Raw genomic sequence first — 15224 nt, forward strand, 5'->3', positions numbered from 1 at the left:
AATGTACTTCTTTTCTGCTTAATATTCACTCCTACCTACGTGCTTAGGAATTATTTTTCAGATTAATTTGATATCTCATATTTCTAGATCTAGAGTTGATTAAATATTGGTTTGTCTTTAAATTTTTATTGATTTTCACTTTTAGTTCTTTAACAAACTTTTTACTAATTTTAATTCCTAAACCTTTATCAATTTTTACTTTTTAGTACATGAATTTTTTCTCGGTTGATATTTTTTATTCATTGCATCAAGATATTTTGTTTATTACGGAAAATTTTAAGAACTAGAAAAAAAAATCAGAAATTAAAAGTAAATAATGAAAATATTCAGAAAGTAAAAACATTTAACCCTTTAAATTGTTATGACTAAGTTCTTCCGTTACACTTATTTAAAATAATGACTGGATTTTATAAGATAATGACTCGACTTTATTCAAACAAAATCAGAGATTAAAGTAATGACTGGATTTTATAAGATAATGACTCGACTTTATTCAAACAAAATCAGAGATTAAAGTAGAGATAAAAAGAAAAATTACAATTAAAACATTGATGCGAATTTCTTTAGGATTTTGATTTGCGGGTCACATTTGTAAAAGCCACGGCCTTGTATAAAATTGCTTGAGCGTGCTGCACATGCCGCATCCGTGTCATTTATATTCAAATATCCAAGTAGTTGCCTTTATTTTAATATAGCAATAAAATTGGATTTTCATAGACAATAACTTCACTGAAAAGCATTTGATACCAAAAGTACATACTAACTTACTCCACAAGCTATTATTGTATATGACGTGACGTAAAAATAACAATTTCAAACTTACAATTGTTTCTATCAACGGCAATATCTTACATGCTATCAGGTGCAGCATCACAAACAATCCAGTGAAACTGGGAAGGGGAAAAATATGAGAAAACTGGAAACCCTCGCCCAACTGATAAAATCTCGCTTAAAGGACAATCACTTTGTGCAGAAAGAATCTCAAAAATGCTCACCAACCCTGAAATCCCTGCTCAAACACTCAGCTGGAAAACAAGATCACTCCGTAATTCCGCCAGCCCTTGCATCATGATTTTGTCAATCCACCTCACTAGCTTGAGGGAAACATGGGTTAGGCTGTGTAGATCAAGTTTACAAATGTGTAATGACTAATGAACACCTTTATGTTGTCATAAAAGAGCAGCCAGCATTGCCCCAGGATCTGTCAATGCTGCGGGAGCACTGTTTGGTTGAGCCACCGGAGATGTCGGAGCTGGTTGGATTGGTACACGTGTTGTAGTGGGGATGCTGACCAATTGGTCCTTCACGAACTCCTTCAACCTGCAAACCAAACCAATACCAAAAATGATCTGTAAAAGCTGTTGAATCTATTAATGCCATTCTGTAAGTAGAAAACTAAATGACATACTCAAATGTTAGTGTTGGGTCCCCTGAAGCAACTGTCATTCGCAGCTGGGTTCTGTCCGCTGGATCTGTTTCAATTCTTATCTGACCATTCGCAAAAAAGAAATAAAAATATAAATAAAATGTTAAAACAACTGCCGCCCTCTAGTTTCAACTAATGTTACCACCAATTTAATTATGAATGACTGGCACAAAAACCCAATACAACCTGATTTAAAAATGAAAAACAAGTAATAAAACAGCAACGCCAAATTGCTAATGATTCTCCAGGAGTTAAAACAAAGGTATGTAGTTTGACATATGTACTTACTAAACAAAGCATTGCCCTTGTACTTTCTGAAAAAAATGTAGTGCTCGCAACAAGATTGTTTGGATTGGGATCCTAAAGAAGATAGATAGTAGAAACAGGTAATATTTAAATTAGTAGTTGTTATAGAATGACAGGGAAAATAAAATAGAAAAGGAGGGACTTCGATATCATACAAGCCCTGGGCAAACCAACAAATGGTAACTATTAAGTAAGTTTGCCATTTCGAGCAGTGGAAGTGGTCTAACACCTCTAACCTGCAAAACCAACAGGAAAGATGAATATATGATTGCATGGTCAGAAAGAACAAGCAAGCAAAGCAATTAAATATCTACCAAAAAATATGTATAACCAGATTGATAAATGTCCAAAGTTCACCATGTACATGATGCAGAATACATACCACTTCTTGAAGCTTCAAAGGTGGTCCAGGAAGCGATCTCCATTGAGGGAAAAACTCTTCAGCAGAAACAGATATAGGCTGAAGAAATTTATTTAAGACGGCAGGTAGGCGAAGCTTGACATTGACCTACATAGCAACATAAATAAATATAATAGTAAATTTGTTTATTTTTCTTAACTTCTGTTTGTGAACCAAGCAATGTTTATGATTTTTTCTGCTAAAAATAGCAACAAATCCTCTATTTAACTCAACCTGTTTTCACAAACATACTATGATCTGTCCACAATTTTTCAATTTTCTAAAGAAGAAACCCTTAATCTAGTCCTCTAAAGCTACATGAGTCATCACAATAGTTTTTCAAAAAAATTGTCACCAAATTAGTTGACCAAAGATTTAAATTGTCAACATGTTAGTCCTCTAAAGATTTTGTCCCCAAATTGATCCCCTTAAATATTTAATCTATCAATGAATTAGTACTTTAGAGATGAAATATGCCACCTCATTCATCATTATGGGGAATTAAGTGGTAACAAAAAAGAATTAAGGAGTAATTTCATGACAAAATGTTTGAAAGTATTGGAAAAAACTCAAATCTCAAATCGAAAAGAGATATGACAAATAAAGAGTTTATAGATGAGAGACAACTTTCACCTTACAAGCCAATTTTGTGGAATTTAATTAGGCCCATAACCCACTTTCTAAAATGATGTCAAAGTTATCTAGATTCACTCAAAAAGGGTCATTCATCATTGATACGCTTCAAACCCAATAGTATTGAATATGAGGGGTGTATTGAAAAAAATACAAGTCCCACCTATTCTCTAGATCATTAAAAGGGTCACCCATCATTTATGTATATACCAAGTCCAATAGTGTTGGACATGAGAGGATGTATTAGGAAAATTCAAATCCCACATTGATTAGAGAAATGGCAAATAAAGAGTTTATTAGTGAAAGGTAATTCTCACCTTACAAGCCAATTTTGTAGGGTTAAGTACCATAAACCACTTTTTAAGAGGAGGACTAAGTTGGTGACAAAAGAATATTTAAGGGCTAATTTAATACCTAAAATTTTAGGACTAATGTAGCGATGCACTTTTAAAGGACTAATACGATGATGCATGTAACTTAGGATCCAAATTGAAAGTTCTCTTATTTAATAATGAGGAACTGATAGATAAAAAGAACAAAAATTTTCTAATGTTTAAAATTTTAGCTTAGTCATAACTGAAGGACATCCCACTATTCAATTAAATTTTTAAGAAAAATCAAGCACAATAAAGGCTCCAAATCCAATGCTTGACTTTATGAGAGATAAATCTCAAGATAAATCTCAAGATAATTTGTTTATGCAACTAAATGCAATATAAAGTGGCCAGTCTACATTTTTTTTTTCCAACTAGCCTTGGAAGCATATGATCAACTCAACTCTCAGACTTCACAAATTAAACATATGAAATGTTTAAATTTAAGTACCATATCGTTACCAAACTTGTAGGAGAAATCAAGAACAGCAACATCCCTGCTTGGGTGGAGATTAATGACCTCAAGTGGACATTGTACCTATGCAATCAAAAGACGGGAAATGTAAACTTATTAACTATTAACAATAACAATATTTGAAAGCAATATTGGATTCTCACTTGTGCCCGAGGAGGTATAGTTTCTGGTACTAGAGAGAGCTCCATCTTCAAATGCATGGGAGGCAATATTAAAGCTTGAACGGAGACAAGAGGAGAAGTATTCTTGTTTCCCAGGAAGAGAACAAGATGCCCTTGATGACCTCTCCATTCTGCTTTAATGCCAATCTGCACACATTTATTTTATACAAAAAAATTTAAGAAAACAAGTTTTAACAGCAAATATACATGACCAAAATTAAAACAAAAATAGAGACCATTAGAAAAAGAATGAAGAAAATACCTGAATATAAGGATCCTCATATAGAACGCCACTATCCTTCACGCACAGAGCATGAAATCTTTCAGCAATATTTCCAATTGGCTGCCCATACAAAAGGTGCAAGTTACATTCCATTCCAATGTCCACAAATCATTTTTTAATTAATATTCTCTAATGCTGAACAATTGAGAAATGAGTCTAGTCAAATAGTGACATGTTACATGCTCTAAATTTGTATTTGTTCAAGTTTTAGTGTATCAATGTGGTTCATCATTAATAATAATAATCATGTGTAAAACAAAAAAAAATAACAAAAAATAATATTCAAATGGAATTTTGTGGAAGCATTCACTTAGAACATCAGGTTGTGCAAAAGATTCCAACTCTGATTTGGGAACTGAAATCAATGCAAAGTACCTGCACAGAATTGGCCTGTTCTCCTGCAGGTACTATGGCTGTGGCTTCAACTACAGTTCCTTCCAATCCCGGATTTGAGCTTGGCTGAGGGTGGACATTGATACTGGGAGGGCCTTCAATAGCCAATGGACCCAAGAGATCCCCAAGGAAATCTTTAGAGGGAGGTTGAGAATCTACTACAGTCAAAGTCCCATTTTCTGGGGATAATCTTGGATCTGCTGATTTATCATCCTGTTTAGGAAAGTAGGTGCCAAACTAATAAGCAATAGAATGAAAAATTATACAGATAGATGATATAATGTTGACCAAAATGACAACTTAAAGAATATGCAAAGTGGAGGGAGCAACTAACCACATGACTGCTCATGCTGGGCATCTTTACAAGACTAAGTTGGCCGACAGGTGGAGTTCCATTAGCATGACTTTGCTCTGTTACAACCAAAGCATTTGATGTTTGAGATTGCTGCTGAGCTCGTAACCTGATGGCACTTTGTTCCGCAGTATCAACTTCAGTGTCTTCAGCCTTTTTAATCAATGAAGACTGAATTTGAAAGAGTATAAATCCATGTGTTATACAAGAGATTACTTAAGTGATTATGCAAATTTCAAACAACTTGTCTCTGAATGAATATTGCAAAAGGAAACCTGTCTTTCAGGGAATTTAGGCATTTCGGCCAATATATCCATTAGAGCTGCACCTTTTCTACTCAATGCAAAATATTCAACAGCTCTTTGCTGTATTTCGACTTCAATTGAGCTTTCATATCTAAACAGATGAGAAAATGGGTAAGAAGAATCTATGGCATAAAAAAAACCCATAGAATAAATCATTATACAAAATGAACAATGCAGAGTTAAATCGCACTTCTTAAATATTGTCCATATCTGATTCTGTAATTCAGGGTCTGGTGGTTGACTGTGCATCAGAATTTTAGCATATGTTGACAAAAGAATAGAAATAGTAGAAGTCCTGAAAACAAAGCTCGTCTTGTAAGGTATCTAGGAAAAAATGGATTTCAATTTCCAGCTATGAAATAAATGAGGTAAGGTGTGATTCCCCTTACGATACAGTAGGAAGCTTCTCGTGTATAATGCTAAATAATTCCTTTGGACTGCATCCAGGTCGTCTTGCTAGAAGGTGTCCAAACTCTCCAAGTATGTATGCGCTGACCTGTTGAAGTGTATTCACATGAGAAACAAAAAATTACACAAACTTGCTATTTCATTGTGACTAAATCGTTATAAACTATTTAGTAGTTGAGATTTTGTGAATGAAACAATATAAAGTAAAATAATGAATAGAATTCATAATAACAGAAATAAATACTTATTGACATTCCTCATACTACAAGAGATTACAAACAACGGACTACATGGCAAAGATGTCACTGTTTTGCTCTAATATGATTAAATATTCCTTACCCATTTAATTGTTTAGAAGCCATCATCAATAAGTGGCTCATTAGAAGAAGAAAAAATAGTCTGTGCAAATTAGTAACATCCAGATAATTAAGGAATAGTAGCAAAAACACACAAACCTTAACCATTGTCTCATGTATAGCAGGTTTGTCAAGATACTCTCGAGCTTTTGCCGCAGCATAAGGCTGACAGAGACATAAAATGCCTTGTGAATGATATGTAAATTAGGAAGCAATAACATAGTCACTAGAAGCTTCAAACACACCTGTAAGTCTTCATTGTTTGTAACAAACTGCACCACCCGAAACCATATGTCATCACTAACAAAATCTCCAGCCTTGTCAATTAATTGAAGAATCACGTCAACATACCTGTAAAAAAAAGGGATAACATGATATCAACACACATATTATATCAACAATAATTTCAGTTAGGGATTGTTAGAGAAGTTTTGTGCTGAAACAGGTCTATTGATTCTATTCTGCAAATACTGAATAAAATTTGCATAAAATAAAATCTTGCAGTCCTTCACACTTACAGAAAATGTTTAGAATTTAATAATTCTCATCCCACATGTTCATAAAGAAATAAAGAATGCAAACTAATAGTTCCTCTAATCTGTCTGACTGTCCCCCACTAATTTCTAATTGATTACATATTGTTGCTATAAAAGAATTCTGATTTTGATATTAGACAGGCTGGCGTTTATTTGGAATTTTATATTTATTTTGTCCTTTTTCAAGTGGAAATTTCATGACAAGAGTTGCAGTTGCAAAAATTGAGCACAGGTCATTGCCAAAAATAAAAGTAAAAGAAAACAAGCTACAACAGCAAAAGGTGAAAGGACACATCAAAAGTTGAAAACACAATAAGTAAACAAATAAATTTCTTTAACTATACTGAATTTTTCATTTCTGATAAAAAAAAAAAGACCATCACTTATATGATAGTGAAACCACCCTTAGAATTAATCATTGACTGAGCATCATAAAGAATAAGAAAAGAATGTCCTGTCGAAGAAGAGGCAAAAAAACAAACTCTGCACAAAAACTCAGGCATGTTGCTCCAACAAAGAATAAGGGCACTTGGATAAGTTTGTGCTGGAGCCTGTTGGGGAATCTTCTTCAAGGTCTGGGACAAGTCATTCTGTTTATCTACCTATCTAAAGTAACTGAAATCCATGTTCTTGATTTAATAATGTTATGACTATGGAGATATATACTGAATTATTTTTATATAAAAGAATTCATTAGAGGCTTTAGAGTAGTATGATTAGTTCAGCAGTTACATATCAAGAGAGAAATGAGATTGTCTCCAACAGTAACAATATTATTCTTTTATATTTAGTAGGCATTATTGCATTACCATGAAAGATCTGGTGCAAACTTCTCAGCTAGAATAGCTGCTTTAAGTGACAATTCCTCACGCATTGCAAACTCCGCTGTGCTGAGATACTACAAAACAGTTGGAATTGCAAACTGATCATTTTGTGTTCACAGGTTGCTGGTTCATTTTCTTTGTTTTGTTTAATGTTTTATGGGGTTGGTGTTGGGAAGGGGCGGGGTTGACAATGAGATTTTCAGATTGTATGAATTTGTTTGGACCTAGCTCCATACCTGCAGTAGTTCTTCAACTATATCCTTTGCATTTGAAACGTCACACATGCCATAAAGCAAATCTAGAGCACGCCTCCGAATACTGCATGTAAATCAATGCAGATTAAAATAATAAAAATTAACATTGATGCAAAGAAATTTGCTCTGTATCAACTTCACATTTTAAAGCACTTCTAAAATTTTCAAAGAGAAGCTAGTTTAATAAACAGTAGCAACTTTTTCTTGTACATTGCAGTTTTGCAGAAGAGAAATAAATAACATTTATAACCTACTTATTAAAAACACTGGAGAACATAAAAATAAAAAGAAAATCCTTGTCTCTCCTTCACTCTTAAGTTTCCTTAAATTTTTAGCAAGGGACAGTAGGAGTGTGCTGAGAGTGAATCAATGAATGGACATCCTATCCTTCATAATTACCCCCAAGCTTATACATGCACGTTCACTTATATGTTACCATAAAGTAAAGGCTGGGTTCTGCATGCAAAAAATTTAGTGATGATGTATACGTGATCAATTATGTCAACATATAGGATAACACATGTAACCTGATGTCAGGATCCTTCAATGAGGTGATAATCTGAGCTTGATGTCTTTTTATGATATCTTGTACATCAGTAACCATCAACATTCTAGTCATATTCTCCTGCACCATAACAACATTTCTGTTATGAACGGGAATATTGCATTATGACAACCACCAGCACCACAAAGCCTTCTAAACTACGATACAGTGATTTCTAGTCCAGAATACTGAGCATGAAATCTTTGCTCCTCTCTCCAAAAAGAAAGAGAAGAACAAGAGAAATACAGATTAATTATGGCTGCCTCCCAACTTACCAACCCAAGATATCGAATGTTTGGTTCACGGACAGCAATAAATTTTCCAAGAAGAGCTACACATTGAGACATCATCTCTTTTTCAGCATCAAGATGCATCACCTGAATAGAGTATAATCAAAATAGGGAATATAACTACAACATCTCATTGTGAGAAAAAAAAAAAAAAAAAAAAAAAACCCTTGTACATAAATAGAGGGGGGTAGCACAGCCACCAAATTCCCTGTACACATCTCTATATTTAGAGTCATATATATATCAATAACACTATGGAAGCAATTATGGATACCTACAGAACCCACCAAATGCATACTGTAACTTACAAGCATCCCTATGAGGTTGTGCATACAGATGTATTGATAGAAATGATGACAACCAAGCAAATATAGAAAAAGAGAAGAAAAGATGGCAAATAGAAAAGAAAATGATATTTCATTTATCTATTTTATGTTTGGTACACGATTATTGACGATGCACACTGTTAAGAGGGCAAACTGGTACAGAGGACAGTCCCACATATATTATTTAAGCCACATGGAAAGGTATATGGATAGCTTTGTAACTGAATATACTTAAGCAGCTAACTACACAAAAGTAATTTTTTTTCAATAAATCATGAATAAGAACCATTTAACATAACAAAAAACATGCTACCACTACAAAGTCAAAAAGGTGGGGCCTACTCTGCTAGAATTTCAACTAGTTCAACCAATAAAATTCATAACCATTTATTAGAATTTACACATACATGTCACCATCATCTATAATGTGTAGCATAAAGTACAAAAAAATTGTTTTCATTTTCAATGTAGTGTGCAATAAACATACCAGAGCAAGGGCTTCAAAAAGAACAGCATGGGATGCATTATTTTTGTTCACATTTTTCACAACATCAGTTCCCATCAATATCCTTTGTAAGACCTGAAATGATTAATCAAGGCTTGCTAAAATTTGTTAACTAGATAAAATTTTTGGATGTGTCAATGTGATGTTACAAACCTCAAACAGTGACCTTCTGGCATTAGGGTCTTCAATAGTAGGAAAATATTGAAGAGCCCTCATTGTTTTGACCTACATTAAGCAAAAATTGGCAAACACTAGAGAAGGTTAACTTGCTGGATAAGAGAAGGAAAACAAAACTGGTTCAACACTTTTAATTCACAAACTGGTTAACTTGCTCAATAAAAGCATGCTGTAAGCATGGCATTTGAAAATCTTTCTAAAACCAAAGCCAATACTGAAATATATTTGATAAAAAGAAAAAATTCACAAACCTGAAGCCACGGAGATGGGATACCATAGTAAGTGTATTCTTGTGGGATATCCTGGTTCCTAGCAAGCCGCTCTAAAGTTTTGATGCACTTAGGAAGACAACTCCAATATGCCTCATGGTTGTTTGATACTAATGCAACAAGAAGACTCATGGAAGATGTCAAAACACCAAGGTCTCGTTCATCCAAAAGTTGTGCCATCCGATCCGCCCTTAAGGTAAAAAGGGACTAATAAGATGCACTGGGAGGAAAACAAAAAAAGAAAAAAGTGTATACTAGCAAAATTACATTCAGATTTACCATCCATCGACATTGACTACGTCGGGATTTTTCCTGTACAGACGCAGCAAACACAATGCAGCTTTTTTCCTGACAAGTGGTCTGCAGCTGCTCGATATCTAGATCACAAAATGCAGTTAACATCAATATTTTCCAATCAAGCCAACTATTTAACGATAATGCAATAACTTATTACCAGCAACTTCTGTACATCAGGTGCTAAGGACTCGGCAAATTCTCTCCCACCAATATTTCCAACCTATGCCATAGAAGACATAATAAGGTAAAGAAACAGAGTACCAAGACCAGCAAACTTTCATAATTTACTGAATGCACAAATTAGCATCAGAGGATGGTAAAATGTATAAAAGAGAAAAGGGCATTTCTTTCATGGAATAATATTGTATTCCCAAGAATCATATTCCTAAGAATAATATAACCTGGAATGTTATTCTTAGGAATATAAGAAAAGATGTTTGGTTCATTTTAATATTCCTAGGAGTATTATCTAAAATTTAAAATAATTTAAATAAAAATGGAAGTTACAAGGGTTACAGAAAATAACTTTCAATATTCCCATGGGAATATCACTTACTCATCCATCCACCATGAGAATAAAACTTCCCTACTCTTGGGAATATCACTTTCCTAGGAATAAAAGATATCCAAGAATGTTATTGCATGACCTTCTAACAAACTTGGGATCGGGAATAAACATTCCCGCCTTCATATTCCCGAGAATAGAGGAAGATAAGCCAAAACAAACACCCCCAAAGTCCTCCACAAATGCAAAACTTTTTCAAAGGCTTCTTGTTAGTACATTAAGATACTAAGAGAAACATGGTAATATATATAAAACATTAAATGATTATTTCAAGGATGGAAGTTTTTTCCATTACCATACCATAGTCAATGCTAGGCACTGGAAGGTTTCATTGCGACCAATGATATCATTGCGCACAGTATTTATAGCCAACCTGAGAAAGTCGTGATTTTCATTAAGCAAACTTGATGTTACAATGTACCCAACCTGCAGTCATTTATAGCAATATTAGAATTCCTTCTTTACAGTCTATATATGTTTTCTCTGCTATGTAAACATGTAAATGAACCAAAACTGAAACAATACTTCACAAGAATAAAGCTTTATATATATGTAATGTAATAATATATATATATATATATATATGTGTGTGTGTGTGTGTATCTGTTGAGAGCGCAACAAATAATTATAAAAAGGTGTCACGAAGGAAAACAAAATACCTGTTTTTCAGGATACTTTGGGGCAGATATAAGAGAAACAGCTTCCATGTGACCAAAATCCACATCATAGCCAAGCATATATATGTAGAGCATTTTCCAAACATATTTCTTTTTCTCATATGGAGTCAAAGCCTAAGAACAGAACCAAAGGTAAAAAAAAAATAAATAAATAAATAAAGGCACTCCCAAGAGTAAGACGTTGAAGTTATTTTGATTAACAGCAAGCAAAAATGGAAAATGAGCAGATATATTTAATCTTCAGACAAACATTGAAGATAAGGAAGCTACATTACCACCAAATGCTTAAAAAAGGTTAGTTAAAGCATAACAATTTTGGAAAGTGCAAAACCAAAATTTTGAAAATCCTGCTCCCTCAAAGACAGAAAGGCAACAAAATAAATGAAAATAAAGGATTTATCAATCAGAAATCAGAAAAAAAAAATTGAGAAACTAGCTTTTCTATAATTAAAAGGGTTGATTAACAGATATAGCAGGAACAATTATTCAAAACAACAGATATATAAAAAATAAAAATAAATAAATAAATAAATAGAACAGATTTGAAGACACAATTAAACCAACTTGGGCACCTTGAGTTACAAGTGTAACAAGGAGAAAAAAAAAAATCAAATTGTTAATAGATAATTCAGAAACCCTCTGGCGTGCATTCTATGATACCATTGGAGCCAAAAAATGACAGTTTAGGATAAAAACTATAGACACCATTAGAGTGAGGAGTGAGAACTAAGTTTACAAGAATAAAAGCAGATCCCAAAAAAAAGTAGTGCAGTGCAACAAAAACAAAGGTCACATAACAGTCTTCTGCATCCAACACCACAGTCCAGGGCTACAAGAGCTCTTCAAACTAAAATGTTCCTCATTTTTAGAAACTAGGTCAACACTCATTGAAGGTGATGATAAAATGAAAATTCCGAATTCCATCATTGAGTAGGTTTATAATCAATAGTCAATATTAGATATTTTAGTTTGTCAGTCAGAAAAAGAAATTCTAGTGACATTGTAATCCACAGAATCATGGATCATCAATTTCTATAACAAAATGGTATTCAGAACCACACACTTTTGGAAACATACAGATTTATGACTTTAGGTCAACTTGATGCAAACACACAAATGAATTACATCTTAAGTATATGTCAATAGCCATTTTTGTGCCTAGAAAGTGACGTGTTGCAAATTTGCACCCATCTTTGGTTTCTATTAATCAGAATTTTCAACTTATCTTATTTTAGTTTTTCTTTTTAGACTTTAAATTAGTTAGTCTTCCATATATTTTCATATTTGATTTGAGTTTTCAGGTATATTTCAAAATATTTTGGACAAATAAATATTGGAGATATAATGAAGAAAGAGAAATAAAGATATTTTACTTACACTCAAAATTTTATTCAAATTTCTAAGTTCATATTGGCAAGAATCAAACAAACCATCTCCATATCAGGAAATTGGGAGGTAAAGGCTTAGAGGGATTAGAATTTAGAAAACCAAAACAAATATGGAGACATGACTCCTAGACCTGATTTATAAATAAAATGAGATTTTTGAGAGGAAGAGCGTTTTCAGATAGGGAGTTTGCATGGAGGGAATTCATGCTTTAGATTAGAAGAGGACTGGAGAGTTCCACTGGGAAAGACAATAAAGAATGGTGTAATTTTACAGTTTTTTTTTTCTTGTATTATTTATGATGAATAATATTCTGCTAGAATGAAGACAGCTTGGTTTGAATGATGATTTATTTTCCTATTTATTAGAGTATATTTACTTGGGTTCATTAAAACTCAGCATACACACGACTCCACTGTATGTATTATTTCCTTTCTGTACATGTAACTAACCAAACTAAGTTAGTTACAGGTGGATTTAATTTAAGTTTCTTTCAATTGAATTGAGTGTTAAAGTTATTAATGCTGAATTGACCATTTAAAATCTTGTGGGTTGTGTAGGAAATTGGAAAGTTTATACATGACTTAAACTAAATGTCCTTATTCTTTTTAAAATTAAATACAGAATTAATTGGGTTTCAGAAACTAAAGAGGATTGATGCAGCAAAGAATTGGATATTAATCTAGGGAATTCCTCCATCAAATGATTGATTAGATCTTACTTAAGGTGGAATACTAAATACTAGTTGGAAAAAACAAACGAGATTCAATACATCATGTATTCAACATTGCATACTTACTGTCTAACTTGTACCATGGAGCTTTTTGCATTTTCATTCTAGCTTTTCAGTATTTAATTCTTGCTTTGTATTTAAATTTCTTCCATATAAAATTAATGTTGAGAGTAGTAGGTAATTAGTTATGATCCTTATGGGAACTGGGACCAAATCTAGACTCGCCTACTTCATTACTTGATTTCATATTTTGGCAAATTTTACCCATCAGAATACGAGGCCAAGGCCATCTTCTAGATCAGAACATACTGAAATTGACTCAGAAATATAGATGCATCTATAGAGGTTATGAAACACATAATGTTGTCTGACCACAAATATAATATAATATTTGAACAAATTATAATATATTCGAGGTCAAGTCCTCACCTAAGGGAACCATTTCTCCTAGGGTTATTTCTTTTATGTATCATTATATAGCTTCCAATACATTCTTTGCCACAGTAAAAACATGGCCACCGGAAGTAATTTCAGAAAGAAACTATGCTACTTGCAATGTATTTAATCTACTGAATCTGTTCAAACTGAGAAGAACTGGCCTTCTAGTACATAAACATCTACTCGTGAGCTATTATAATTTATATCAACTGATACCAGCTGCCATTCCATATAATCTTCAACATTGCAGATTTGCAGCCAAAGAGACACGAAAAGTGGACAAAACAATATTTGAACAGCTCAAACAAGAAACGATACCAAACTGTACAGAACACTCTATATCCCCTGGAATTTCAGCTTATTGCTGCTTTTTCCACGTACTCCTCAACACTTTGCTTTCCACGCAGTAGTAAGCCAGTACAAATTCCAGGTGACACATTATAAACCCGCTCAAATCCTACTCATCAGGATACCTAATTTTCCTCTATCAATTTCACGCATCAACCAATCCTGATACTATGAATAATAGTTAACCGATTTTTATTTCTAGGTTTCGACTTTCCAGTGCCTCGAAGTGATAACAAACAACACGACAGAGTTTGGCGCATCAAATTAGAGCAATAGCATCAGCAATAGGCGGAAAAGAAAAGAGGAAGTGGCAATTGAAGTGGAAAAGCTGAAAGGAAAAGAGAAACCCTAAGCAAACCTTCTCGTTTTTGAAGCGAGTGCGAATGTTGCCGAGTTCCTTGTCGACGCGGAGCCTCTCTTGCTCTTTGTTCTGGCAATTGCGGATATCGCTTATGAATACGGAGAGTCCTCGCATCCCGGACATGGCCATCGCTTATGGCGCTCGCAGATCGCTCTCGTTTCTCCTCAGATCCCCAAACTCGAACCCGCTGCGGATTCGGATCCGACGCCAATTCGAACCGTCGCCGATCTTGAGCTCCGAATTGCGGAGACGCGAAGGGGAAACGGAAGAGGAGAATTCAGTTGTGTTGCGGTTGATCTAGAGCGAGAAACAGTTCGCGAGGTGTGTGTGTGTTAGAGAGAGAGAGAGAGAGAGGGTGGACTAACAAAAATTGAAAAAACCCTCGCACACCGCTGGAACCACCTTTTATTTTCCATTTTGCATGCCATTTTTACCAATTCCATAGTTCCATTTTTTTTTTCTCCCACTTACGACTTTTCTTTTTCTTTTTCTTTTTTTTTCCTTTTATAATTAAACTAGTACATCGAGACATTTTGTGTCTCAATTAAAAATATAATAATAATAATAATAAAATAATAAAATTATAATTGTAATGTAAAAAAAAATGTAGCTGATTTAGTAGTCTAGAACGGGTTGTTCCCAATTTGGAATGGGCCGTTCCAAGCTATTAAATTGAACTAAAAATCGTAGTTGAGAACGGGCCGTTCTAGAGGGAAAACGGGCCGTTCTGGTTGGAGAACGGGCTGTTATGGATGGAGAACGGATCGTTCTGGATGAGTTCCAGAACGGGCCGTTTTGCATGTGGTTTTTGTACGTGTTGAG

General features: G+C 33.9%; 1 protein-coding gene across 2 annotated transcripts; it reads right to left on the reverse strand.

The window, feature by feature from the left end:
- Window positions 1-753: 753 nt before the first annotated feature.
- Window positions 754-14789, reverse strand: LOC109815536 (AP-2 complex subunit alpha-1). Of its 2 annotated transcripts, XM_020380288.3 has the most exons (27): window positions 14400-14789; window positions 11119-11250; window positions 10760-10885; window positions 10052-10114; window positions 9877-9974; window positions 9580-9787; window positions 9305-9376; window positions 9134-9226; window positions 8306-8407; window positions 8014-8111; window positions 7469-7550; window positions 7218-7306; window positions 6118-6223; window positions 5972-6037; window positions 5498-5604; window positions 5299-5403; window positions 5079-5199; window positions 4786-4974; window positions 4434-4664; window positions 4038-4118; window positions 3758-3922; window positions 3591-3677; window positions 2115-2240; window positions 1888-1968; window positions 1715-1786; window positions 1409-1488; window positions 754-1320 (listed from the first exon to the last, which is right to left on the reverse strand). In XM_020380288.3, the coding sequence occupies exons 1-27, from the start codon at window positions 14529-14531 to the stop codon at window positions 1170-1172; spliced, it is 3063 nt and encodes a 1020-aa protein (XP_020235877.1). In that variant the 5' UTR covers window positions 14532-14789; the 3' UTR covers window positions 754-1169. The 2 variants fall into 2 exon arrangements, with proteins under 2 accessions (XP_020235877.1, XP_082926421.1); XM_083070295.1 differs by lacking the exons at window positions 11119-11250; window positions 14400-14789 and having other exon boundaries at window positions 10755-10888.
- Between the last annotated feature and the right edge of the window lie 435 nt (window positions 14790-15224).

This window comes from Cajanus cajan, chromosome 3, assembly GCF_000230855.2.
Source record: "Cajanus cajan strain Asha chromosome 3, NIPB_CcT2T_4, whole genome shotgun sequence".
NCBI lineage: Eukaryota > Viridiplantae > Streptophyta > Magnoliopsida > Fabales > Fabaceae > Cajanus > Cajanus cajan.

What these genes read in the sequence shown, in the direction of transcription:
- LOC109815536 (XM_020380288.3), bottom strand. Translation starts at nt 14,531, where the DNA reads ATGGCCATGTCCGGGATGCGAGGACTCTCCGTATTCATAAGCGATATC. An exon ending in CTCGCTTCAAAAACGAGAAG is followed by an intron (nt 11,251 to 14,399) that starts GTTTGCTTAGGG and finishes TTCTGTTCTTAG; the next exon opens with GCTTTGACTCCATATGAGAA. An exon ending in ATATGGACAATATTTAAGAA is followed by an intron (nt 5,200 to 5,298) that starts GTGCGATTTAAC and finishes TCATCTGTTTAG; the next exon opens with ATATGAAAGCTCAATTGAAG.